General features: G+C 35.5%; 2 protein-coding genes across 3 annotated transcripts in view; one reads left to right on the forward strand and one right to left on the reverse strand.

Moving 5' to 3' along the window:
• WDR17 (WD repeat domain 17) overlaps positions 1–25,590 on the forward strand; it is a 232,584-nt gene extending 206,994 nt beyond the window's left edge. The window contains exon 31 of the transcript XR_007505745.1: positions 25,579–25,590. The gene's annotated coding sequence lies outside the window, so the exon portion shown is untranslated. The remainder of the gene's footprint in view (positions 1–25,578) is intronic.
• Positions 5,616–26,262, reverse strand: part of VEGFC (vascular endothelial growth factor C) — an 82,114-nt gene continuing 61,467 nt past the window's right edge. For both annotated transcript variants that reach the window (XM_049797942.1, XM_049797941.1), the window contains 4 exons: positions 16,308–16,459; positions 11,627–11,736; positions 11,073–11,403; positions 5,616–6,481 (listed from right to left, as the gene is read on the reverse strand). In XM_049797942.1, the coding sequence (XP_049653899.1) occupies positions 6,367–6,481; positions 11,073–11,403; positions 11,627–11,736; positions 16,308–16,459 (708 nt within the window). In that variant the 3' untranslated portion in view covers positions 5,616–6,366. The remainder of the gene's footprint in view (positions 6,482–11,072; positions 11,404–11,626; positions 11,737–16,307; positions 16,460–26,262) is intronic.

Consider the following 26,262-nt stretch of genomic DNA (forward strand, 5'->3'; position numbering starts at 1 on the left):
AAGACCTATGATTGTAAAAATTGGTAAAATCTGAATGTTTGTAAACTTCATACAGTATAAATCTAATGCAGTAAAGTACTGAATGAATAGATGAACTTCTAAAGTTTGGATTCTCTAAAGCATAATCTATTACTGAGTATTAATCTTTCAAAAGAATAAAATACTGATTTTTTAATATATATACTTAGAGCAATATTAAAGCACCTCATCTCTGCACTATCTGTTCTTGCAAACAAATATATGAAAGTGCTGTCAGAAAGTTTTATAGTTCTCCTACAGATGACACTAATATGTACTTATTATGTATTTGAAAACTCACTCCCCTATTTTTGGAAATGACCTTTTATAAATGCTTAAACTCTACATAAAGCATGTATTTGTATTTTTTTCATAGTTTGGAAATTAAAGTAAATGTTTGTTAGTACTACAGCTTCCTCTAATGGATGTAACTGACTTGATTTAGCCTCAGAAGAATATTTCAGTGTTTGCTTTTTTTAAGCTTACCCTAATTTTGAGTTTAATTCTAGATAAACTTCCAGGCAGCGTGTCTGCTCATATGTTTGGATTTTTAATTTTTTTTTTTTCCCTGAAATCAATACAAGCCCAAGGTATTTTAGTGCTTCAGTAACAGATTATTTGCTGTATTTTAAAATAGGTGTCTCTTAAATTGTTTATTAAAAACTGATTGGAGCAACTGAAACCAATACAGTATCTACCTTGATGTTAACCCATGCACTAAGTTGAGCCTAAAATGTTCTGTGACTTGGTAGCTCTCTGCATCCAAATTACTGGACAGGATACAGGCTGGTGAAAAGCACCGTCACCTTATGAAGGCAATCTGAGCTTACAAATACTATCTATTCTTAAAAATGGCATTATCCTTCTGGGAAGGATCCTGTGACCACGTTTCACCTGTGATTTCACAGTGGTGTAAATCACAGAGGTGGGTATGTCTGGGCTAAGGAAGAGAACAGACCTCAGTTTATTTGTGGTATGTTTGAAAATCTCGCTATCTGCCCTTGAGCCCTAGATTTTTTCCACAGTGTGAATGAGATGTGAATATAAACTCAATTACAAGGCTGAATTTAGTTCCAAAATGCTGCGTGGGACATCGTTGAGGACTGCATGAGTGCAATGTTAGACAGCAGAGATAGTATCCAGCAGAATTAAAGCTTATGTTTTTTACAGGGAGGGTGATACCATGAATTGTCTTTTATGTTTCAAGTGTAATGTGCTAGGGTGATTTCTGCACCTGTTATTTTTATTTGCAAGTTTGCATTGGGAGGCTCACAACTGTAATAATTTTTATTATTAATTATTTGCTTGGGCAGGCTGGATTGGCACAATCAGAATGTGGAAGTTTCAGACTTCTTTTTAACACTTGTTCTTTAACATATGTGTAGTTAAGAGAATCACTAGACATCTAAAAACAGATTAATCCCCATGTTGGCATGATTATTTAAAGTAGAGAGAGGAAATAGGTCTTAATAGTAATAGAGAAGAAAGCAATGTCATTTTTAGTGAGAGACTGGATATAAAAGGGAAATCGACGGGTTAGAGTTAACAGTGATACGTGAGAAAGGCTGAAAGGGAAATACAGATATTTTTATTGGGAGACTGAGATATGGTCCTGAAACCTAAGAGAAGTAATTTAAGTTGAGAAAGGGGGCAAAGGGGAAGAGTTCAGTGACCACATATGGCTGATTATAAATGCAGAAAATGGATAAAGAGTTTGCTGAAACTCAGTTGAAAGGTCAGTGTCTGTCAGGAATGGATACAGTACCCTTACCCAGGAAAAACGGCTGAATCTACAAGATACTATTTTCATGACAATGTTTTGCTGAGTAGAAAAAGGGAATAAATGTTAATGTACAATTTTTGGAGATTTCCAGAGTGGTTTGCCATTAGTAGCAATGCTTACAAAGAAGAGCAAAGCATTGTGTTTTAAGGGTTTTTTTGGTGGCACATGTTCTACGTTTTGCAATTCAGTATGTTCTCAAGCTGAAGTAAGGTCCCCTGATTCATAGCTTCAGACTATAGGTAAAATATACATTTCAATAATGAGAAATTACTGATATTTTAGAAACTGCGCTATTGTAAAACTGGTGACCTCTTAATGCTTGCTACTGTTCAGATTCCATTAAAACATTTGGACAGGAAAATACAGATAAAATGAGTCCAAATATGTTATTCTATAAAAATGTTTTGATCTATCTAGAGCTTTTAAGAACTCAAGGGTAATCTGGAGTCCTAAACCTGCATTAAACTGGCCTCATTTTATTAGTCCTTATGAGTCGTTCATATTTATTAAAAAAATTAAATACCTGGTCCATTGATCTTAATATTCCATCACTCAACCAGAAGGTTGTCCTGTGTTCTTTCCCAGAAGTTTTATCTGAAATGGGAAAGGAAAAAAGAAAGAGAAGAAAAGGAAGCTATTAAAGAAATTACCATTATTTTCATTTTTTCAATAAAGTAAAAATCCTATAATATTAAAAATTATTACTGTATCGTATTGACTAAATTACCAAAGCTCTGAAAATTCTGAACTGATCACCTTTAAACTTTTCTACTTGAGGGCAACCTTTTGTACCTCCAAATAATAATAATTTCAAAAAATTAATAAATTAATCTTTAAAGACTATATTCTTAAAATAAAGATAAATTAAATAATATTTGAAATAATATAGCCTATTCCTCAGAGCTAACTGGCTGCATAAATTATTCCATTCCTAGCTTTTGGCAGGGAGAGGCGGGGGGGGGGGGTGGGGAGAAAGAGAGGAAGGAGGGGGAGAGAGAGATGTTCAAATTCAAGCACATCTAGAGTGTCACCGAGATCTGAAGACTGAAAATGAGAATTCTGAAGCAATCTTAACACTAAGCCTTTCAAGATGGTATGGTACATATGCAAGATTTCATGCTGGTCTTTCAAACAGAACCGAGAGAACTGATTTACTATCAACTTGTTCAACATGAATTAAACAAACATGTCAGCAGACTAACAACACTCATACTGTAAATAGTATGTCCTTCTGTTAATACAGGTAGAGAGGGGTTGCTCTGCATAATTTATGGTCTCCATATAGTACAATATTGAAAGAGTATAGAAATTGTTGTAAATTCCTGATGAAATGCAAGCATAAGTCTGTTTACTATTAAATGTGATTTACTGCAGAGTTACACGTGTTCTCTCTCTGCGCCCCCCCCCCCCCCTTATATATTTTTGTAGAAGGTACAGGGGTTTTATAACAATATAAGCTTTTTATTCAGAGTTAGTGCAGAATATAGAATTATCACTTATATTTTTAGATCTTTTAAGCCATATAGTCTCTTTTTATATGTTTTAAGAATACTAAATTAAGATGAAAATTGCAAGGAGTTATAATCAAATAACACTTCAAAACTGAAAATGGTGTAAATCTATCTCGGCTACTTCATATAATAGATGCGAGGAAGACCTGCAATGCAGATTATGCCACCACTCTCTATTTTTCCACAGATAAACAGTTGCTTAAATATAGATGATTTTATGACAGTACTGAGATAAACAGAATTGCATTTTATCACATAGAATGGGAAATCTGTAGCCTATACTAATGACAATAATTGTGATAACTATTGTGTCCTTGTGTATAATGCATTTTTAAAACCCCGGTATTTTCATGTAAAGCAGAATTGGAGAGCCTGATTACCAGAAAATGCTGTCAACTTCTTGTGTGTATTATTCTACTCACCTGCATACCTTTGAGAACAGAGTCACTTTGCTCAGAAATAAACCTGATTTGTAGTAACTTTTAAGAAGTCAACTCTATGCTTTCTTTAAATCTTACTTTCATTTAGTGATTCACATAACTTATGTGCAAAGGTCTCAGTATTTGGAAAGTTAAGAAATTGAAAAAAAGATGCATTCAAGAAAGTAATTCTTATTGAATGCTGAAGTTTGTAATAAAGTTGGAGCTTCCTGTTCAGTGCTCTCCTTTTCAAACTCTCAACCTTCCCCGCCCTGATGAGTTCTATCATTCTGGAGTGTAGTATGCTCAGTAGAAATCCAAATATCTGCTTAGCTAGAATAGTTTTATTAGCTCTGTTTTCATGAACTCCTTTCAAATAGTTTAAACATGTAAAGTGAGCATTGCTCAGTTTAGTAGGTTTTTTTATTTGCACAGTATTGTAACATACACTTTTTAGAATCTCCACAGAATTACTTGTCAGAATGTAGTTTTGCTCTGTCTTCACTTGTGCCCTCCTTTTTAACCACAAGTACATATTTGATCTGTTAGATACTGGCTTATTTAGCCACTATTCCTGGTTTCAGATTTGATTTGTTCTTCTCCCATTGCCTCTCTTCTGTATTGAGCTTGGATAGAAATGAAAAAGCTTATTTTGGGAGCTTCACCTACAGTTGTTTTCTCATGTCTTCATTAAAGTTTGCTCTTTAATTGATTTCTTAAGGTATTTTATGCATCCTTCAAGCAGCTGACATATAGAAGTTGATGCCTGGATCTTTAGAAATACTGAATGTAAGTTTTGACTATTAACCTCTTGCTATTAGATTGACAATGCCAGTTTAGAGACTGATGATTTTGCATGACTACTAATCCAACCGATGGGAATTGTATGTTGTTATACTAGCTAAAGTTGTAAATCAACATTAAATTGTCATCCAGAGTTCTACCTGCATTTGATTGCTCAGGCAATATAGTAACAAAAAAATTCCACAATATTTGTATGCCTAAACTTCATCCTATTATCCTACCTGGATAATGAATAACTGGCCTCTTAGGAAGAACACTGAGGACACTAGATGTACAGTGGAAAGTGTGAACTCTCAAACTGCCTCTCATCCTGCCTACTTGTTAGACTGTCTCAACCCTCAATGGGGACTGAGTAATTAGAAGTAGTTTTCACTCAGTTTTAGGAACTGTGATATCTAAATATGCAAGACTCGAGAAAAGGAACACCCCCTCCCCCAACTTTCTAGGAAATAATTAAAAATAATACTATTTCATTAATAACTCTTTTAAGAACAGCTGCTTAGAACCAGCACTGACATCGACAATTATTTTTACAAATCTGCCCACTCCTGTCACACAAATCTTGCTTTGCAGCTTTGCTTGTTCCACTTCTGCACCCAATAAAGTTTCCATAATTTAACAACTTACTTCCAATGTCTGAATATTTTAATTTTGAATAGTTTGTTCTATGCACATTGCTTTTCCCATGCAAGCTGAAAATCTTACCTCTTTTTAGAGTTGTAGATGTGTGATTTTGCATACTCTTTAATAAAGAGAAGTCCTGACAATTTTTTATGTAGAGATTATGTCAATCCATACCAGACTGGTAGAAGTCCTTTCATGTCCCCATTGGAATATAAATAGTATTTTCTTTCCTTCAAAGTATTTTTGCACACACATACATTGTTAATGAAGATATATGATTGACTACATGAAAGAGTAAAGTACATCAAAGCATTCTGAATTATTTAGTTGTAAATTTTACAGTATAGCCTGTAATACTAAATAAAAAGCATAGCTGGCATTTCCATTTTCATACTAATAACCTTAAGTAGACATTATTTTATATTTATTCTTTAGGAATGCTAACAAGAAATAAAATGGAAGGTAAATATATTGGAATGTGAGTAGTTGCTGCTGTCCTTTAAACATAGTCCTCATCCTTGGGCAATATACAGGACCTCCAATGTTTTCATTAGTTATTAATTGTACTTGCTTTGCTAATTTCGTTCCAGAGACAGAAATATCACCAGGTCATGAAACACTAAGTGTAACTGTTTCTATTTCAAATGACATACATGACAGGTATGAGAAAATGGCTGTAGTCTTCATTTCAGAAAAGTGCTTTCTCTTAAATCACGTTTCCCCCTTTTAAGAACCCTGATAATAAAACTGAATTGTAATACTTTCTTTAGGCAGATGATTAAACATACTCACCATTATATAATACAATTTCCATTTTATTTTAAACATACTTTGCATGATATAAAAATATTGATCACAGTGAGCTTTAACAATTGTTACTGCTATAAACAGAAATGCTGCACAATGGTTTTAGTGGAAATAAATTATATAGTCATTATCTCTTTAAAAAAAAAAATCACAAGAAGGAGAACCTAGGCTGTTTGGTCATTGGCAGAAAATAAGTCCTTATTGAGTTCTTTACAAAACATGAACCCCAGTTATTTTCTACATTTGCTTTCCACATCTTGAGAAAAGCACAATGAGTCTGTCTCTGAAAGCCCCACAGGGTCTCTGGTGAACATTTAATTCCAATTATTAGCAAAGTTTCTGTTGTTCTTTTGTTCTAATGGAAAAATGTACACCAAAATAGCAAGTAGTGCTCTCTTCACTAATTCGTAAGTGGTCTTTTCCAATATGTGGGTACACAGCGGCACACTTCTTCACTAAAAGAAAATCCAGCATCACAGCGTTTCGTTCGGACTGTACATGGCGGTCTGTAACAACTAAAGAAATGAAAAAAAGTAGGCTTTAATATAACATGATCTTTTATATTAACCTGGTGTAGAAATCTGTGTGCATTTAGATTGCCATTTCTTGATGGGATATTTAATTCCTACAAACACATATCTTTTAACTTCTGTTTACATTCTTGCAACTACTTTTAATTGGAATACTCTTCACAAAAGACAATGAAAGAATAGTGAATGCTATTGAAGAGAAATTATTCTATTGCAACAGATAGTCATGAATATTTTTAACATATTGCCTGGTTGTAGTCACATTCTAATCTTGAGCAGCAATTTTTAAGTTTAATTTTGAAAATACAGTAATATTTTCCTGTACTCAGATTGGCTTGTTATGATCTACTGCATGCTGCCAGTTTGAGATGGCAGTCCAGGATCAGGTGATAATCAAATCTACCATCTTCTTACCCACCAGGACTGTTTCTCACCTTATTCACTAATGCAATAAGCCTGAGAGAGATTTGTCGTCTTATGTTACACTGTGACTCTGATCTTGAAAATGAGAACATACTTCCTTAGAATCATAGAATTGTTTAGATTGGAAAAGACCTGTAAGATCATCGAGTCCAACCATCAACCCACCACCACCATGCCCACTAAACCATGCCCTTTCAAGCTGCAAACTCCTATAGACACTCTCTGAGGGCAGAAGGAATATATCTACACTTCGTATTGCATCTATGTGCATTCTGAAGTAAGATCAGAGCCTGCACGTTAATGATAAATCTTAAAGGAAAAAGAACAGAAACAGTCCTATTTGATTAAAATAAGTTTAACAGAAATAGAGAATTAAACCACAAGTCACATCCACCTAGGAAGCAGCAGACTTTTTCTTCACAGATTCCTTGACTGAAAAATAGAACTTATAGAAAGATAGTTATCTGTGGTTGTCCCTGAACTCTTCCTTTTCCTATTTTATTTTTCTATTAAAACAAGAACTTGACCTAAAATAACCTTACAATAACAATGCTAAATACTTTCTGGTGTATAATGGAGACAAAGTACAAGTCTGGGGTTTTTTTCAGACGCTGGCAATGAGTCAAAAGACAAAAGTATGTGTTTTGAAATTCAAAACATAGTTATACTTAAAACTTGTATTTAAATAATGTGTGCCTGTTTGTGAAACACTGATATTATGATCTATTACTATAATTCATACTTACTTCATTTCAAAGACACTACAGTACCCTATATTAAGGCAATGTCACTATCCTCTTTCCTAGGTAATTCTTGTTTTGGGCTTGTGGCTACTCTTATTATTGTTGCAGATAAGTTATTATGTTGTGTGCTTGTTTTGGATACCAAGTTACTACTTTGCAATAATTTGTTTATGGTATGAGGTCTGGATTACAGTTACATTAATTCACATCAGCTAGTTCAACCAATGAACCTGGCTATGAGGAAAACAATAAGGAATGAGGAAGACTGCAAACATGACATTTATTAACTAGTAACATCTTGTTTAGTGTTTTCAATGTCTTAATCATAGATTAGTTCACCAGTGTGGTCTTTGTAATTAAGGGAGTAACATTATTTTTTGCCACTTAATATAGATATTTGAGATCAGTGTAACAGCTCATAGGAATAAAATTCGGAAATAGTGGCAAAAGGCAACAAAAATGTTTGCCAAAGGATCTAATACTCTGAGCAAACGGGCAACCAGCTATAGGTCTGTTCTAGGAAAAAGGTACTCCATAGAGATGCAATGGAGGAAACATTGAACTCACTTGCCTTTTTGCCTGTCTCTGCTATGAAAGTTAGACTATTATTTCATGTACTGAATGACTGTAAAATGAAATAAGAGAAAGACAAGAAAAAAAAAGACAAAGCCAAACTCTTCCACCCACATATGACATGTTGTACAAAATGAAAAGCAGTCACATAATCATTAAATATGAGGAGGTCACTTTGTTTAGGATTCATGCCTCCTAGTGAACTGTGAACTTCAACTTAACTTACAGTTGAAAGTGCTATAAAGCATCTCTCCCATGTGAGTTTGTGTCTAGCAGCAGTCAAGGTCGGGTTATTGCAGTCTTATCCTTATTTGGGACATTTCAACAGAGCAAGAAAGCCCCTCTCCTTCTCTAAAATACTTTGCAGCTGAGGTGCGTAGTTATCTGGCCCTGCCAAAACTGACCAAAATAAATTTTTGAAGTGATAGCACAGGGTGAATAGCAGCAGAGTCATTGTAACTACATAAATGTGGTTTCCTTAGGAAATTCTGCTGAACAATAGACCAGGTCTTTCAAAAGATCTGGGCTGAATGTTGTTTATGGAGTGCTTTCATGAGACAGATGTCTGTTTTGATGAGGATAATCTGAGCATGCTGGAGCTAAGATGTTCAATCAGTATGTATAGTGCTGGGTGAGTCAGTGGCAACCTTCTCTTTATGCTCAGAAACTGTGATTTTTTTTTATGCCCCCCCCCCCCCCCCCCCGCCCAGGTTTGGCAGTCTAACAACGTCACTGATGAAATTGAAGTAGAAATGCTACTTTTAGTGGTGGTAACAGCGTGATCACCTTAATTAAAAGCCAGTATGCTTTATGGTGTTGGTTTTGTGTTTTGTTTTTTTTTCTTTTTTTCTTCCTATTCTGTGCTTAGTAAATGACTTTTTATTCATTTTCTCTGGATCACGGTATAACATTAGAGGCAGAGGCATTTTAGGTATAGCACATAAAAATGTTGGTGCTTCAAAACCAGAACCTACATGGACTACTACTCTCCATGGGGAGCTGTCTAGGACATGGCTGCAGGATTCTGCTCATGTTTAGGTCTCAGTCATCTTGCACAAAGTTATAGAGTGGTACTTCCATTTATGTGGGCTCGTAACAACAAGGGATCTTTCTTTCAAAAACAAAGAGAGTGTTGCAGCGTTTTTATTTCTTTTTAGAGAAAGCTTGTGGTGGAGAGAGCCAACATGTGAGAAACCTATGCTAAGTCCTTTCTTAAAAAGGAGGAAAGATTGCATTCTCTATTTTCCTTGACAGTGGTAACACCTACAGGGCTATTGGTTGTAGAGCTACAGAATAACACCCTATATAAATCTTTCTTCCTCCACACAAAGACAAACAGCTTAGAAAATAGAAACAGCTAAAAGCATCCTGTCCTTGGGAGTGAGGAAGTTTATCGTATTCAACCACAACACCACAGAGAAAAGCTGAGCTCAATTCCCTCCTTCAAATACTAAGTCTTTAAATCAATAGAGGTGGCATCAGATATTTATTATGGCATTTCTTATCTTTTTAAATGCCTGACTTTTCCAGTTGCGAACGTTCTTTCAAAACACACATGGTTTGTATGTCTAGCACGGCTGGAAGCGCATGCTAGAGTACTGCTAAGGCTTTGTAACATGCTAAAGCTCATGTAATCAGGTTGGTTTCTTTTGTTCTACAAACAAAATTGAAATAAAACCTGAACAATAGAGAAGAAATTATTTCTCATGTTTATAACAACTGTTCTATTCCATTCCTGAGCCCAAACATAGGAAAACAGGTAATGCCAGCTATTTTTAATCTTTTCCCCTCTTTTAGAGACTTCAGTACAGGTGTCAGTCCTAGTATTACACATTTTCTCTTTACTCAAGATGGACTAATGTCTTTGTATCTGGCAATATATTTATGTCAACTAATTACCTGTTATAATAAAAAAAAAACCCTATAAGGTTTACTTTTGATAAGCAACAAATTACCACAATTTGCTATTTTCCCTTTCCAGTGCCTGAACTTTTCTGGAATTGTTATAGAAATAATACCCATATATTAATAAATAAGTGATCTTTCTGCTCCAAGTGGCAGCATTGTTTCTGTTTTAACAAATTCATTTCACAGGAAAACTTTCCTCACAAAATATACAAAGCACAAATAATATTGTTTGTTTCTCAGAACCTAAAGTCATTCACATTTTTATATATAGACTGCTACCGCTATGGGTGTAGCAGTTGTGAAAGCAAAACCTCCTGTGATATATAAAGAAATTGCAGGGTTTTCTTCCTGACCAAATCCCATTTTAAATGATGAATGTGGGCAGTCTGTTTTATACTTATATTATGTCTAGTTTCCACAGAAATCACCCAGAGCTATAAGACTTCTTATGCACTCATAAATCTTTAGTATCAGTTGAGTGAAATGAAGGATATGCAAAAATTTAGGAAGTGACAATGAATGATGGTATCTCCAGCACTAACTCCTGAAATCTAATTGGGAATATTTGAGTTATGTGAATTGCAGTATTCAGTTCTTGGGAAAAATAGAGTGGGATTGTAAGTAGCATAAAATACCAGGGGGCTTAAACTTACAGTCATTTCCACCAATAGAAAAAAAAAAAAATAAAAAAAAAAAATCACATGAAGTAGTAGAAAGAGTACAAGAAACTAAACATGCTTTAAAATACTTATTCTGCCTAGTAATTTCCTCTTGGAGATGAAAAAAAGTCATAGAAGATAAAAACAAACTGAAGAGAGGCTTACTGTTTACTTAAGACTACAAAGCAATTCAACAAGACAGCTGGTACACAACCCCAAATTTTATACCTTAAACACAATGAAAGGGCTAAAGACTGATTTTTTTTTTACCTGCATGTCTGGTGATGGAACCTTTTTCCTTTTAAGAAGCATTTATTGGGAGATTCTATACATTCACAAATGCATTTTGCAGGATTTAGCGGCTGATGTTTAGGACAGGTCTTTTTACACACACACTGGCACTTATCTTCATCAAATTCCTTGTTGGGCCCACAGGAAGCGGGGAGAAGTTTGTTTTTGCACATGCACTGACATGATGATCTGTCTAATTCTTTGTGAGGTCCACAGCTTGAGGGCCGCACGCCTCCTTTGCAGACACATTGACAAGTTTCTTCATCCAGCTCTTTGTTTGGTCCACAAATATGGAATCCTTCAGACGTGTCTAGAAATACAGCAGAAAAGTTCCACAATTTTACCAGAATTTTGTGTCTACCCAACAAATTCATACGTTTTAAGAACAAGCATATGTCAAAAGACAGGCAACAACCAGTAATAGTATCAGTAAGGAAAAAAGATTCAACTATTTACTTTTCATGTTTTTAATTTCTCCTTTAGGTAAATCAAAACATGGAACTATATTTAATCCTTTAAGCAAAACTGCTTACCAGAATCTCCAAGGTGAGAAGAGAAGCCAAAATCATGCTGCGCCAAGCATCTGCAAATTTGATTATTCCAAATATGATTTTTCGGACAGGTCTTGTTTGCCACATGACACCTGTGGAATGAAATACTAGGTGCTGATTGCTTTTGTTTCCCTCCATTATAAAAACTTTTCCAAGAGCTTCAGCTCATTCATAATCTTATTTTTAGGTCCTATCAGATCTGTCACTAATTAAGGTCGTCCTCACTACAGGAATCTTCAGCCACTTGTTGAAGATACCTGCTCACATTTCAAATTTTAGCTCTAACTTCTAGAAGCTGATATTTGTACCTTCCTAATGTAGTTTGGAAACAGATCTAACCCTTGAATGTAAGCCTCATGCAGAAAACAGACCAGTAGAATACCACATAGGTGGTAACAGGCATAGTTTTCTACGTTGTCTTTTGAAGTACAAAAAAGTTTTCACACACATAGATGTCAAAAGACAGATGATAGTAGTTTCTGAATGAATGCTGTAGACAAAACTCTAATTTCTAAAATAAGATCAGCTTCTCAGATTCCCTTCCTCTTCATGTACAAGTTACGTGCCTTTAACTGACTCTTTCTCATGAGCCACTCAAATCCTGGACAGCTTTCTTGAATCAAAAGATTTGGACTTCAGCAGTGATGCCTCTTCACTTTAGAAATGAAAGACAATAAACAATTTAACAGTTTAGTGCTCCTTACCTGCCAGAGTTTTGCAGCGCAGGTAGGGGTACCAAATAAAGCAAAAAATCCCAACAGCAGCTGGTGCCTTTTTAAAGAATGACTGAACTACTAGCTAGTAGGTGCACCGCAGATAGAATATTTATGTGTATTATCTCATCTTCCTTGCTTGCAATTTCTTTATCACCACAGGTGACATTACAGCTTTTAACAAGTCATGCCTAACTTCGTGCATCCTGTGTCAGGCTGTGGCATTTATTCATTGTTTCTGTACTATGTCTAAAATCCTCATCTGTTAAGGCAGCACATATATTACACATTTTAAGCACTTTTCATTCCCCTGAGCACCATTACTCATGCATTCAAAAATGCAGGTGCTGGGGCATTCTTCCATGATCATCATTCAAGTATACCACTCCCCTTCACCACATGAAACAACTCTTTGCTTGTAAAGACTGCTGTAGTTTAACATCACCCTGCATCACCTCATGTTTTATCAAGCTGGCGTTTCCTGATTTCATTCCGCTAATGATCTCACTCTTGCTCTCTCACTTGGCACGTATGTCCTTTTCCCTGCCTCCTGTTTCTGCTTGAGAAATGGTAAGGATAATCTACAGGCATATTATTGTATTCTGTTTAAAAAATCCAACCAAACAACTCACACCTGGAGCAGCCTGGCTCTAGCTGGGAGTGTTTAACTACAGAAGAAAGCCAAGGTGACAGTATGAATGAAACACCAAGCGCACATGAACCCTTGAGAAGACAATGTTGATACAAACCCCAAGTTATCAGAACTTGAAGAGAATGTTATGCATGATATTTCAGCATCAGGGTTGGAGACACACCCAGCAAAAGGAACTGGAACTGCTTGTTTACAAATTCTGCTCTGGTTGCTAGTGCAGAAAATTAACGGGGGATGTGGCTGAAATTTTAAAATGACTTATTGTATCATTTTAGGAAAGTTCAGGAAGGCTAGGAAAAAAAATCAGAGGCAAAACCACTTTGCAGAAAATTTCACTACCTCTTTCCAAATCATTGTCAACTCAACCAAAAAAACCCAAAACAAACCACCACCAAAACAATCAGCATGCTAACTTGTTACCTGTCAGTGTCAGGATAGATAATGCACAAAAGAGGGAAATACTTAATGTGTACAACATACATCCAAACTACATCTAATATACGCTTATCAGCTCTGTGCCTACCTACAGACCACGGGAAAAAAAGGTCATCACAGAGATTTGATCTGAATTATGTATATTGAAGGCCCCTCTGCTCCTCCCTCCCCCACCCCCCAATTGCTAAACTTCTAAAATAGAGTGACAACTTTCTAACCCACTTGCACATTTTGATGACATTCTATATAAACAGAGAAGAGTACAACTTAAGATACCATTAATCCCGGAGGTACTCTGAAACACTGGTTAACATGAACTGACATGCCTTAGCTCCGACAGTATGTAGAAGTAGATACTACTTTTTAGAAGGAAAAAAGGAAAAAAGCAGGAGAACAAGGCAAAGACCTTGACCTTAATTCTCAGAATAAAGTTGTGCAGACGATATATTTTATAAAAAAAAATAATCCAACTATTTGTATTTTATCTTACATGTAATTTCTCGCTTCTTTCTAACACGTGCCTGTGAATCGTGGCATAATCCAGCCTTGAATTCTTATTAGATCCCAAGTGTTACTACCTGTCCCAGTTTCAGCTGGGACAGAGTTAATTTTTTCCCAGTACTGGTACAGTGCTATGTTTTGGGTTCAGCATTAGAAATAACACACTGATGTTTTCAGTTGTTGCTAAGTAGTGTTTAGACCAAGTCAAGGATTTTTCAGCTTCTCATGCCCAGCCAGCGAGAAAGCTGAAGAGGCACAAGAAGTTAGGAGGGGACACAGCCAGGGCAGCTGACCCAAACTGGCCAAAGGGGTATTCCATACCATGTTGACGTCATGCCCAGTATATAAACTGGGGGAGTTGGCTGGGGAATCGCAGCTCGGGGACTAACTCGGCATCGGTCAGTGAGTGGTGAGCAATTGCATTGTGCATCATTTGTTTTGTGTATTCCAATACATCTATTATTATTATTATTAATTTCTTTCTGTCCTATTAAACTGTCTTTATCTCAACCCAAAAGTTTTACTTTTTTTTGATTCGCTCCCCCATCCCACTGGGGTGGGGGTAGCGAATGAGTGGCTGCATGGTAATTGGTTGCTGGCTGGGGTTAAACCACAACACTACCCTAAAACTAGAGATTATACTCCTAGGCTTTTCTTTTCAGTAATACATAAGGAAGTCATTACTGTATTTCTGTTAAAACGAGCATGTACATAAATACACGGGCACATGCAGAGCTGCCACTGTGACAAGAAAGTACATTTCCAAGTTTTGGCTTTACAACAGTTTCACTAGCATTCAAACCTATAAATAAAAACATTAAGGAAAAATGAGAAGTTGAAAAGAAATTGAGAACTTTAGTACAAATTAAAAAAAACCAGTGGGATTCTGAAAAGCATCCAGGCACCCACCAGGAACATGAAAATATCTTTCCTTTCTAGAATCTAGAAGCACTCAACTTGATTTTTTTGTTGTTGTTTTGGTGTTTGGGGGGTTTTTTGTTTGGTTGGTTGGTTGTTTTTTTTCCATTTTACTGTAAAAAATCATAGATTTTTAAACTTAAAGACAGTACTTAACAGTAGAGAAGGCCTCTATATATTCTTACCCAGTACTACTCTGCCTTACCTTTGTTGAAGCATGATTCCTTACTCACAGGACAGCCAGCTACCTGTGAGTGCTGGTCAAAGTCTTGTATCTGTACGCTTACTTCCCTCTAACTACACGTATCTGTTTCCTGGCTAGAAAAAACCCTTGCACTGATAATTGCTACTGCTCTTAATCTGGAAGCACTAAGAAGCTGCCAACAGTCAGTATAATTTGACTTCATTATTGACTCTTGGGTTTTGATTTTTATAATCTGTTAATTATACAAATAATTAAACTATTAATAGATTTATTTCCTAAGATTTTTCTAATCCACTGTTTATGATCCATATTTTGATGAATAAATTCAAAAATTGAATTAAAATAGAATATAATCTGTATTTAGCTGGAACATGTCAGAAAACATCCAGACTTTAACTGAATGAAAACACAGAGAAAATGACCTAGCTTATACCTCCAGGCATTTTGCACTATTTACTCACCTTATTAAAAATGTCTACAATTAATTCCCATTCAGCTGCTAGTCATTGGTTCTTCCATAAAACAACTGTTAGTCTGTTACCTATTTTTGGCGTCCTAAATATTTATACATCATGAAATCATCACTCAGTCTTCTAAAATGAAGGGAAGGGGTTTAAATAACACTTGGTTCAGTGCCAGATTTCTTCTGTAACTTTTTTTCATTCAAAAATCACCAAACAAATCAATATGCTAATTCTGTGGACTGCCAATTAACCCTTTGCTTTCCATTTCCATTCTGTTTTGATCTCTGGCATATGAAGATGTGCAAAAAGATTTGTAGTTAAAGATTCCCTAAAACCAAGCCTTTTTTTAAACAGCATTTTAAATAAGAAAAGACAGTTTGAGAGAGAAATGTCTACTCCTTATTTGCAAAAGTAAGTATTTTTAGCTTTTCTTGATTACTTTTTGGGTTTTTTTAAGAAGTTGCTTTTATTGATGTTTCCTTTAAGCCTCAGTTGCATTGTAGCTCCTTCCACAAAACAAACCCCACAAACATTATTCATTTTTAAACCATCTAGCCCCAACTTATCCACTGGGTAAAAGGAAAATGTTACTTTAGTAACGTTCTCTTCATGTAAACCAGTATTAGCTCCTTTGCAAAACGCGTTCTGCTAGTGCTAATGTGTAGTTGACCTAATAAGTTCACCTATCTTAATTGTGAAAGCTTCCAGCAATATTTTAAATCTAATTACATAGGCTTGCTCATAATGTGAAAGGAAAGACAAGTCTCATACTTACTGAGTTTGTGTTGCTGGCAAAGAACGCCTTATGATAGAATGAACTTGTCTGTAAACATCCAACTTCGACATGCATCGGCAGGACGTGTGATTGGCAAAACTGACGGTTACAGGTTTGGGGCCATGAGAAAGAGGCACTGTGATCTCAAACAACTATAAAAGGGAAACCAAAGCAAAGCACTTTTTTTATAGATCAGTAACAGTACAACTAAAAATAATATAAGGACATAGAAAAAAAACTATAAGGAATTTAAGTTTAGGTTTTTGTTCTCTACCATCATTCAGTGGCATACTCAATTATACTGCTAAATAATAATTATGTGCAAAATGAATACAATAGCTATGGCATGACAATTAATGTTTTTAGTGTTAAACCCTGTTACGTGCCTGTTTGCTTGCTATAACATTTAAACTACTGTTAAAAGACAAAAATGTACAAAGAACTCATTTTTCTAGAGGAAATGACTTCAAATTGGCAGCCTTTTAAAAAAATCTAAAATGTAACATTTGGAAGGTGCTTCAAAGTTGGAAAACAAGAATAGTTTAAAAAGGGGGTAAGCTACAACCTAATATATCAGCTGCACCATTACAAAAGCTTGCGTAAAACAGCAACATATTGGACTTGGATTAAAACATTTTTGGATGAACAAGTTTTGAACTGCAGAATACGATGTTTTTGACTTTCCAGTATTTGTATCAATGCAAATTACAGGGTTACCCTAATGGAATGCATCTTGAACTGTAATTTTTTTTTCACGACATTAAGAAATAGCCACTATTAATAAAATAATAATGTATGCGAATGAAAAAAATCCTCATTTTAGTGGGAAATGTATTTCAACTGGTGGAAGAGGACAACTTAAGTGATACCTTGTGGAAAAACTGAACATGTGATAACAGACAGTGAGACTCATTTCAGTATTCAATTCAGGACATCTACTTTATCAAACTAAGAAGGTTTCACTGTAAGACTCAAATCTCAATAGTTAGTTAGGGCAAATACTTTAGGTCGATGTCTTAAAAAAATCTATTTTGGTAGTATTTTTAATGAGATAATAGTGCACTGTTGCCTTTTAGGTGTTTAGTCACTTTGCCAAGCATATTCAAGAATATTCCTGCATCTTCTGGGGACTTTACTACCTTTAAAAACATGGTCGTTGGTTACTATTCCAGTTTCAGTTGATGAGACTGTATAACAAAACTTTATTTTTTAGCTGAGATCTAACTTCAATGCTTTTTTTAAAATCAATAACTTTATAGTATGGCACATAGGCAGCATGCAAATATAATAAAAATACTGGTAATTTTAAATTATTCAAAATATGAAGTACATCTACGGGATGTCCCGCAAACAGTACCTTGCACGGAAGTAGACAAGTGAGACTGAGTACTACCAAGCATGCATGTGCAGCGATATGGGATGTATTCACCAAGCACCCACAGGTAAAAAGGCACTTGCGCAGCCAACAATAAAGCTCATACTATTTGTATACCTAACCTATGCAACTTTAAATTGTATAAAGCATCATCAACTCTGACAGATATTTTCTGTTTTACAAAACAAGTTTTGACATTACTTAGTAATTAGATCTTTAAAAAGTTTAACACTGGGAGTGTCATCATAAAAGAACAGAAATGGCAAAAGTATTATATTTGCATTTAATTCTGTTACAGAAGATTACAATGCTATTATTTTTGCTGCAAAAAGTACCACATCCCCTATATTAGTTTTAAGTGTGGGTTTTTTTCTTCACTAGAATCTAAAAACGCAAACTGGTTTATCTTCACTTCTGTAGAAGGAAAACAAAAACAGAAAATAGTTTCCTGCATCTTTCAAATACTGATGAAAAAAACTATCCATCTAGGGATCCACCATGAAAAGAGTTTCTCTTGTTAGAGTGACTTCTAGCCAAAGCATATTAACATTTGGATTCTTGCTTCAGCTGCAAAATACGTAACGCTTCTTAAAATTGTGATCTGGAGTCATTAATAAGATAAGGGCACAAGTCCACGTCTAGTTTAAAGTTTGGTACCAATAAAATGAATGCCTAATTATCACCAGACATACCTCCAGGGTTTCCAATAAGTTCAACACAGACTTCTGGAAAGAGACTTTCTAATCAACATTTTATTATACTTATAATCCTTTTTGGCTTCCAAACCAATATTGGCTCCTTTACCCTCATCTATTATAAAAGCTCCTTTAAATTAATCACAAAAGGCATTCTTACCAAGATGCCTCATCCCAAAAGAGCAATAAACATAACACAGAGTTATCATTTTCATATTAATAGGTTATATGAAAATAGCTTTATGTACTTATTCATTTCTTTTAAAAACATCCACCTACTTGAAGGCCATCATAGGTTTTTTTTACGATGCACAAACTAACCAGGAAAATGGAGAGGAGGAAGGTGGTGTTGTAGATAAAGAGACAGAAAGGACCATGTTTATGAAAAATAGCTTTCATTTCTGCATACAGTACACATTTGAGAAAATACATGCTGAGTTCGAGTATCTGATTTTTTTAAATACTGATCTTCAATCAGATAACAAAACTCATCTACATATTCTTCAAGACTTGTATCTTTTTTTAAACAAGTTGTGCATTGAGAAGGACAGCCCAACTGTTGAGACCTCTGAAAATCTGGAGAGCTAAGAATCTACAGATGCAAAAGCCTTTACTGTATTAGATAACTTGTATGAAAACTGATTCTTAAAAGAAATACATGAATGGAGGGGCAGAACAAAGAGTATGGACTTAATTACAATATTACACACAAAAAGAGAATCTTGTTTTCTCTGCTCTCTTACATGATGAACTTGCTTTTCCGAAGCTGAAGTAAAAACCCACTGTAGGGGGAACTGAGAAAACTTAGAAACTGAAGATAAGTACGATTCTTTGTGTGGACCAAACTGTAGCTGACTAGAAAAAAGGGCATGTTCTGTTCTTCCTCTGCTCTTGGAGTAGATCAGTTTGCCATGCTGCAAAGCGTAGCAGACTCCAGACCGCTGCAGATGGCAGTGTAAGACTGTTGCTACAATTCCAAACCATAAAAGAGGTCCCAGTCAGCCCAACTGTCCTGTTTGGCTTCAGGCACGCAATGAGAGAAATTTCACTAAAACACCTGAGACATACCAATTGTAAGCGGCAATGATGGTGAACATGAATTATCTTAATCTACATTCATTCTTCCATTTAAACTGTGAATCAACACTTCAGTGGTGCAATGCAAAAAAAGCCTAGTTAAACAATGTAGACTGGCTTCCTTGACATCACTGAATTACCTTCAGTCTGTTCAACTAAATTCTCTTAATAGCAATGTATTTTACATCACCCAATAGTAGCCACTGCTTATACATAAAGTCAAAAAACCTAGGCCAACTATTTATGTTAGAGATTATATTATATTTGGTATTACATTTCTAGCCCTCACTTTTGGAAAGTGCTTAAGAATATAAACCAGATCTATTTTCATTAATGGAAATGATGGAAGTGAAATACTGGGGCTGGAATTATTGATTTGTTCTTCCTTCACTTTTGCCTGTACATGCTATTAGGATACTATATTCTGATGCATGCTGAAAAAGGAGATATTTATTCTTCTCTTCTGATCATGAAAAGATATCAAGCAAAGATTTCACAAGAAATAAATTCTTGAAAAGTAGTCTGTTATAGAAAATGTATTTAATACTCAGAATAATTCAGTTTAAATAATCTCTGGCATTTTAAAATAAGATCCATTCTAAAGAAAATCTATATTCTGCTCTCAGCTGTGATAGCAGCATCTCTAAATCCAATGAAGCTTTTTACACGTAAGTGAATAAACTCTCAATATACATAAGCTAGGTTTGAATTATCTTAACAAATAATTTCAAATTAGGTAAGATCTGACCTTGTGTAATGCTTTCTTGTTTTCCTAACATCGCTAATTTATTTGTTCCTCATCTTCCTCATCCAATAGAACAATAAGCTCAACATCTGTTGTCACTACAGGGCATGTTGGCAACATGTAACAGTCAAATGTCAGTATCTAGAAAGGATATTTCTTTGAGAAATAGAAACCATAACATCTGTGTATGAGGCTGGTTCTTGACTCCCTTCTTTTCTGGCAACATTGCTAGTTGTGGGTACTATTGCTGGTACCCACATTGCCCAAATGTGTACCTCTTCTTGGAGATCAGATGGCTTATATTTCTGTCTGGTCCCTCTTTCAGTAAAGGATTGATTTTACCGTATTCTCAGAGGCCGAAATCTTCTCCTCCTTCCCAAATTCAAATCGTAGTAAAAATCAGACTACCTCACACTACAGGAAATAGGGAAAAGGCATTTCCTGCAGGTCTGTTCTTCAGGGATCAATGCCTAAAGACAAACATTCGGGACTAAAGACCGCAAAGAATGACCTTCAGTCCCCAGAAGAACACGAGATCTGACAGGAGTAGGGATTAGGACAGTTTCTTCAAAGTGGAGAGCTTCTATTGCTTGTAGTTTTCAAAAAAATGTTAGTAATTATAGTACATTAAACCGCAAACTAAAGTACATTAAATGAGTATTGCTAGAGTTAGAGGAAAATACTCAAAAGTTAAAAGAAAAAAATTAGGACTCAACTTGCCCATGCTGTCCTGTACATTTGTGCTACCAACTCTGCAGTGTTAGGAAACCAGTGGAAAACAACAACTGAAGCAGTATGTGATAGCATAACTAAAGAATATTATGTATAACAAAGAAAAAAACCCAAAATTAAACCACACAAAATCACAGTCAAGCTCTGTCCTAACCTCTTCCACAGAAGCTGATATCATAAACATAAGACAGTAACACACTGTTAATCTCAGCATATAACACATACTAATGGAAGTTCTATGTACCTAAAGGAACAGTTGAAAACCATACACAGTTAATGCATTTCACAAGAACTTTAACACATGCCATTCAGCCAGTCTAAGGCTGTTTTGTCACAGAAAACCAGATGGCAGGTCTTCCAGTCTTTCTCACCATTTCTAATATTTCTCTTCAAAAGTACTGTGTTCAGCCCTTGTCTCCTTAGGTCTTCATCCAATACGACGATTCTCCATGCTAACCTCCCCTCATTTCCGCCCAACCAAAGTTTCCCCTTCAGCCAGCCCACAAAGCTTGATTTCCTTTCCCTCTTTTTGGGCTCCTTAGCATAATTTTTAACATTCTGACACACGCACATCTTGTCCCAGCTACTTGTGGATCAACCAGGTTTCTTCTTTCCCAAGAAGACAAAGAGGTGGGTGTACCAGCAATGGGCTCTACCTAGAAGGTGGGATTTAGGTGCCTAGATCTGAACTGCATCAGATTTTTGTTCAGCCCCAAGTTATAAAGTCTTCTAGTTACAAATAAATCCAAGTTTCCCAACAATTCCATTCGTCTCCTAGGTCTTTTTTTTTTTAACATTCAGAAGTATACAGATTGTCTCAAAGATAAAAAACCCACACCTTCCGAATATAAACAAACAAGTATCATATCCTTTACCTAAGATAAAGGAACATGAACATTTTTTTCAGATAAAAAACAAAATCCGGATTTTTAACGGTAAAGCCATATACACTTCTTTCTCACTCTGGTTTAAGAAAAAGCAGAACTACTACTTTTGCTTGAAAGCAAAAAAAAAAAAGTAAAAACAACACATCGAGCTGAGGCAGGCATCTGGCAGAGAAAATTTCAACCCTTATTGTTAAAGAACAGCAAAATTAGGCTGACAATGAGAATAGAGTTTATAATGGAGTATGTTGGATAATCTTACTATTGGGCTACTTAAATGAGAGTTGTTTACCATTGAACAAGATTATGTGTGACTATAAATGTTTTTTCCCCATTTTTCTCTGTCATGAAAAAATTCAAAAGCCTTGTACAGTAAATGCCTTAAATGGAAATTGTGTGCTAAAACCATGACAGTCACTGGTACTATATGTTGTTTTAAACTACTTGTTTTAAAAACGAGTTTTGGTTGCAGGACATTTTTTTTTTAATCCTTTTTTGAGGATATGTATTTTGTATAGTTCCCACTGACCATTATCAAGATGACTTTATATCTATCTTTCAACCTAGCCAAACTTGAAACGTTCATCTTAAAAAATGAAGGAAGGTCATTTTTCTTCATACATTTGGATTACACAATCTGTAATAAGGTGTATTTTAGGCTTAATAATTAACCTTTGTTCCACTGCACCAGCCAAAATTAAAAGGCAGCATATCCTACAGACCCAAACATCAGCTTCACATGCTTGTATTTACTGCGTCCCAGTACGGACAGGTATATAATTAAAGAACTTTTCAGACTAATACAAAGATAAGTGAATAATCACAAAAACTTTTACAATCATGTGTGCAACTACAAACAATTTTTTTTCCCTGGATTTTCATTCTTTTACACCTCAGTTCTTTAAATCCTTGAAGATCAGTGCATATGATTTGTACTGTACTTCTCAGGTGAGAAGCACAGCAAGAGGACACTGGGCAAAGGTGTCCTGAATAGCTCGGCCAACCAGACTTAGACTTTGGTACTCCACAGCCTGCAATTACTGTGATGCCAAGTGCACCAGTCCCCTGTCTTCTCAACCTTGTTATTTTTTCAGCCATGCTTGCCAGAGCTTCCAGGCCAGAGTTGCGTGGTCCCACAGACCACCCTGTAGTAGGCTCTTTTCAGTTCCCACACTGGCAGTGCTCTTCCTTTAGCCATTTATAGAACTGGCGTGGAGAACAGAAACAAGGGTGGGACCAGAGTCTGGTCCACAACCTAGAGCTCAGCAGGATTTTAACCTTTAACAAAAAAACCCCCCAAAACAACAAAAAAAAACCCCACCCCAAAACCCCAAACAACAACAACAAAATCTAACAGCAGACAGGAATCTCTGAATGCTTGACCAAAAGTGCTATCAGAATTCCTGTAAAATTTTTTTTTCCCATATATTCCTCCTCACTGATCCTTAGAAAGGCATGTATTTTTGATCCACTGTATTGATAGCTCCTTCTTTAGACTAGAAGGACTTCATGCCATGCTTTCCAGAAAAACTGTTGATTTCTATACAAAGTAATTCTTTGTTTCAGTGGCTAAATTAATTTATTCAGCACTATTATCGCATGTGCCAATATCCATTGTACCAGCACACATAAAATTATTATTATGATCACTAACTTCTGAAATATAAAATAATCAAACCTGTTATTTTTGTACCACAATGAGGGAAGCTTATCATTCTAGATACTTTTCAAACATAGGATTTATGTATGATTTTTTTTCCCCAGATTTACATTAACTACACCGTGTTCTTCCGAATGGACTGTGGTTTATTTTGGCAAGTTTCCCTTAAATTGATTGACTCTCAGTTTCCATCACTTGTGATCTTTGCACTTCCTAAAGTGTCAGTAAGGCCAGCCAAATATAACCAGTGTAACAGAGCACATTGTGTCTGGAGAGATTTTTAAGCTAGGGATATAAGACTGTTTTCAAAACTCTAAACATCTCTATACTGGAAAGAATGAAAATAAGCTATTTGAAAAATGGTACATCATCATTATTTATTTTACTACCTAACTTTTCTGAAAACACAGTATTTCAAGGCTTATGTGTGATACAAGAATTAGTAACTTATCTGATATAATACATTTCATATCTGTTTAATATGCCTGCGTTCCTTATTCTATTTTTTATATTTGAATCACTTCCTCCCCCCTCCCACCCCGAAATTTTAACAAAAAACATTTGGAAATTATACTGATATATCTCCCACTATTAATAGTACCTACTACATCACTACAATCATCAGTCTCTTTAACATAGAAAAATGCATGGGAAAAGGCATAAATGGTAAAGCTCAAAACAACTGAAAATTCTTGTGACATATGCATCTCCAAATTGTGTAAAGGAACACCATGTACATCTCAAATATGGCAAACAATTTCAAGCTCTTAACTTGTTTCCTGTGAGAAAAGTTCCTCTAAATCTAATTTCAAACTGCCTGGAAAGACGTTTTCCCTTGAGGGACTATTACTGTAACCATGAAACAAGAAGATTTAGGACCTTTACATCAAATGATCTGAAAGAAGCCAAAAAACTGTCCATCCCACCAGGCAAGAGGAAGAATGGAATGAGATGGCTCTGACGTCTTCTCACTGCTTCCCTTCAACCTATAAGCAAGTACCTATAGGTGGGGCATAAAAAAAGTACAGCTGAGGGACAGGCTGTTGCTGCACCAGGTAGTTCCAAGCTTTTAACTGCTTTTGAATTACTCATGTCATGGAAAGAGAGAACAGATGTTTGAACAATAATGAATTAGAGATAAACCCAACACAACCGCACCACAAAACTAAAACCCAGCCAACCACCTTCCACAGAGACCTTCATTAGACAAGCCACCACCTACAAAGTTGGCTATTGCAATGCCATGGATAAAACAAAAGAAAAAGATCTGCCGCATTTTATGATTTAGCCTAGGGGGTCCTCAAATGTTTTCACAGACCTCGTACCACATCTTAATTAAAAAATTGTCTCATATCTCAATCATGATTGTGTAAACACCACTTAGCAACTACAGAAACAGACTTTGTGGAAAAAATGGTATTAAAAGCAAAGCAGAATACTTCTTTATTTTTCTCTTAATAAAATTAAGTAGCTGGAAAGGAGGAACACAGCCCAAACTAGAGAACTATTGACCCTCTCTCTGGACCACCACAGTGGTCCACAAGCCAGTCTGGGAACATCTGACCTAGTCCATTCTCCTGGCAATCAATTTGCTCCCCATAAAAATAATTTCTATGCTTAGCTCTTTTAAATTAATTTTGATGAAAGCTGATATCAACTTACTTTAGATTTTAATGTCTGGAACCAATGCCAGAGCTTGCCCTCACAGTAAGACCTCCAGCTGAAAAGTTAATTTCCCATTAAGTACTTTTTCTGCAGGATGAACAATATGAAGTTATCTTACGGAGTTTATGCACCAAAAGCAAAGCTACAAAAATGGTGACTTATGAAAAAACAGAAGATGCCTGGTTACTAACCATTTGTCCTCATTTCATTCAGGAAATAAAAGGAAAACAGTAGTGAAAATAGGTGTGTAGGGTACCTGAATTCCACAGAAGGGTCTTGAATCCAATACTTTTTTCTTCCTAATTCTCATCTGATATAGGGTAAGCTGTGGTCACATAACTTTAAAAAGATTTGAGATGATGACAGATGAAGAGATATAGCTATAGCTCTCTTCCTTTATTAAGGTTTTTTTAAAAACTGCATTCTGTCAAGGACCAGATAAAACTGGAAAGCAGAAGCAAGACAGAAAACTCAGAGATTAAATTGCTTGCTTTTACAGAATAGTTAAGAAAACAAAACAATGCTATTGCCTCTTTCTTCTTTCTGAGAAGTCCTTTAAAATTTTCCTTTTCAGAGTCTCTCAAATCTTTTAACTAATCCTATACCATCTTACCACCAATGACATCAAGAACTTAAAAAAGAAACTCAGTACTAAACATTTTCTACTAGGCAAAAAAAAAAAAATTACTTCACTCAATAGATATGAACGGAAAGATGAATAGAAAAGGATTATTTACCCCAAACTGACATGGAGCTGAAAGACCAGGAAATCTGTGCTAAATGGAACAACTCTCTGTAACTAGATCATCCTTTATTCCAGTAAGCTAAACTTTACAAATACAAGCCAATAAAAAAAAAAAAGAAAAAAAAAAAAAAAGAACCATATTTCTTGGTTTGTAACATGAAAATTATATTTGCATCTTTCAAGCAACTGGAATTAGGACAGCTGTTTGTGGGAATTACTATAGGCTGGAACAAAATCAGTGTTGTAGTTTTCCTTGTTTAAGCTATTTGAGTTACATTATTCCTGTGCTGTGTGGCTGTCTACCACTAGCTTAAATTTAGGATTGAAAATTCTTGGTAGAATATACCATTTCAGACAGACAGAACTGGTGAGAAATA

This window comes from Accipiter gentilis, chromosome 3 (genome assembly GCF_929443795.1).
Source record: "Accipiter gentilis chromosome 3, bAccGen1.1, whole genome shotgun sequence".
Taxonomy (NCBI): Eukaryota; Metazoa; Chordata; class Aves; order Accipitriformes; family Accipitridae; genus Astur; species Astur gentilis.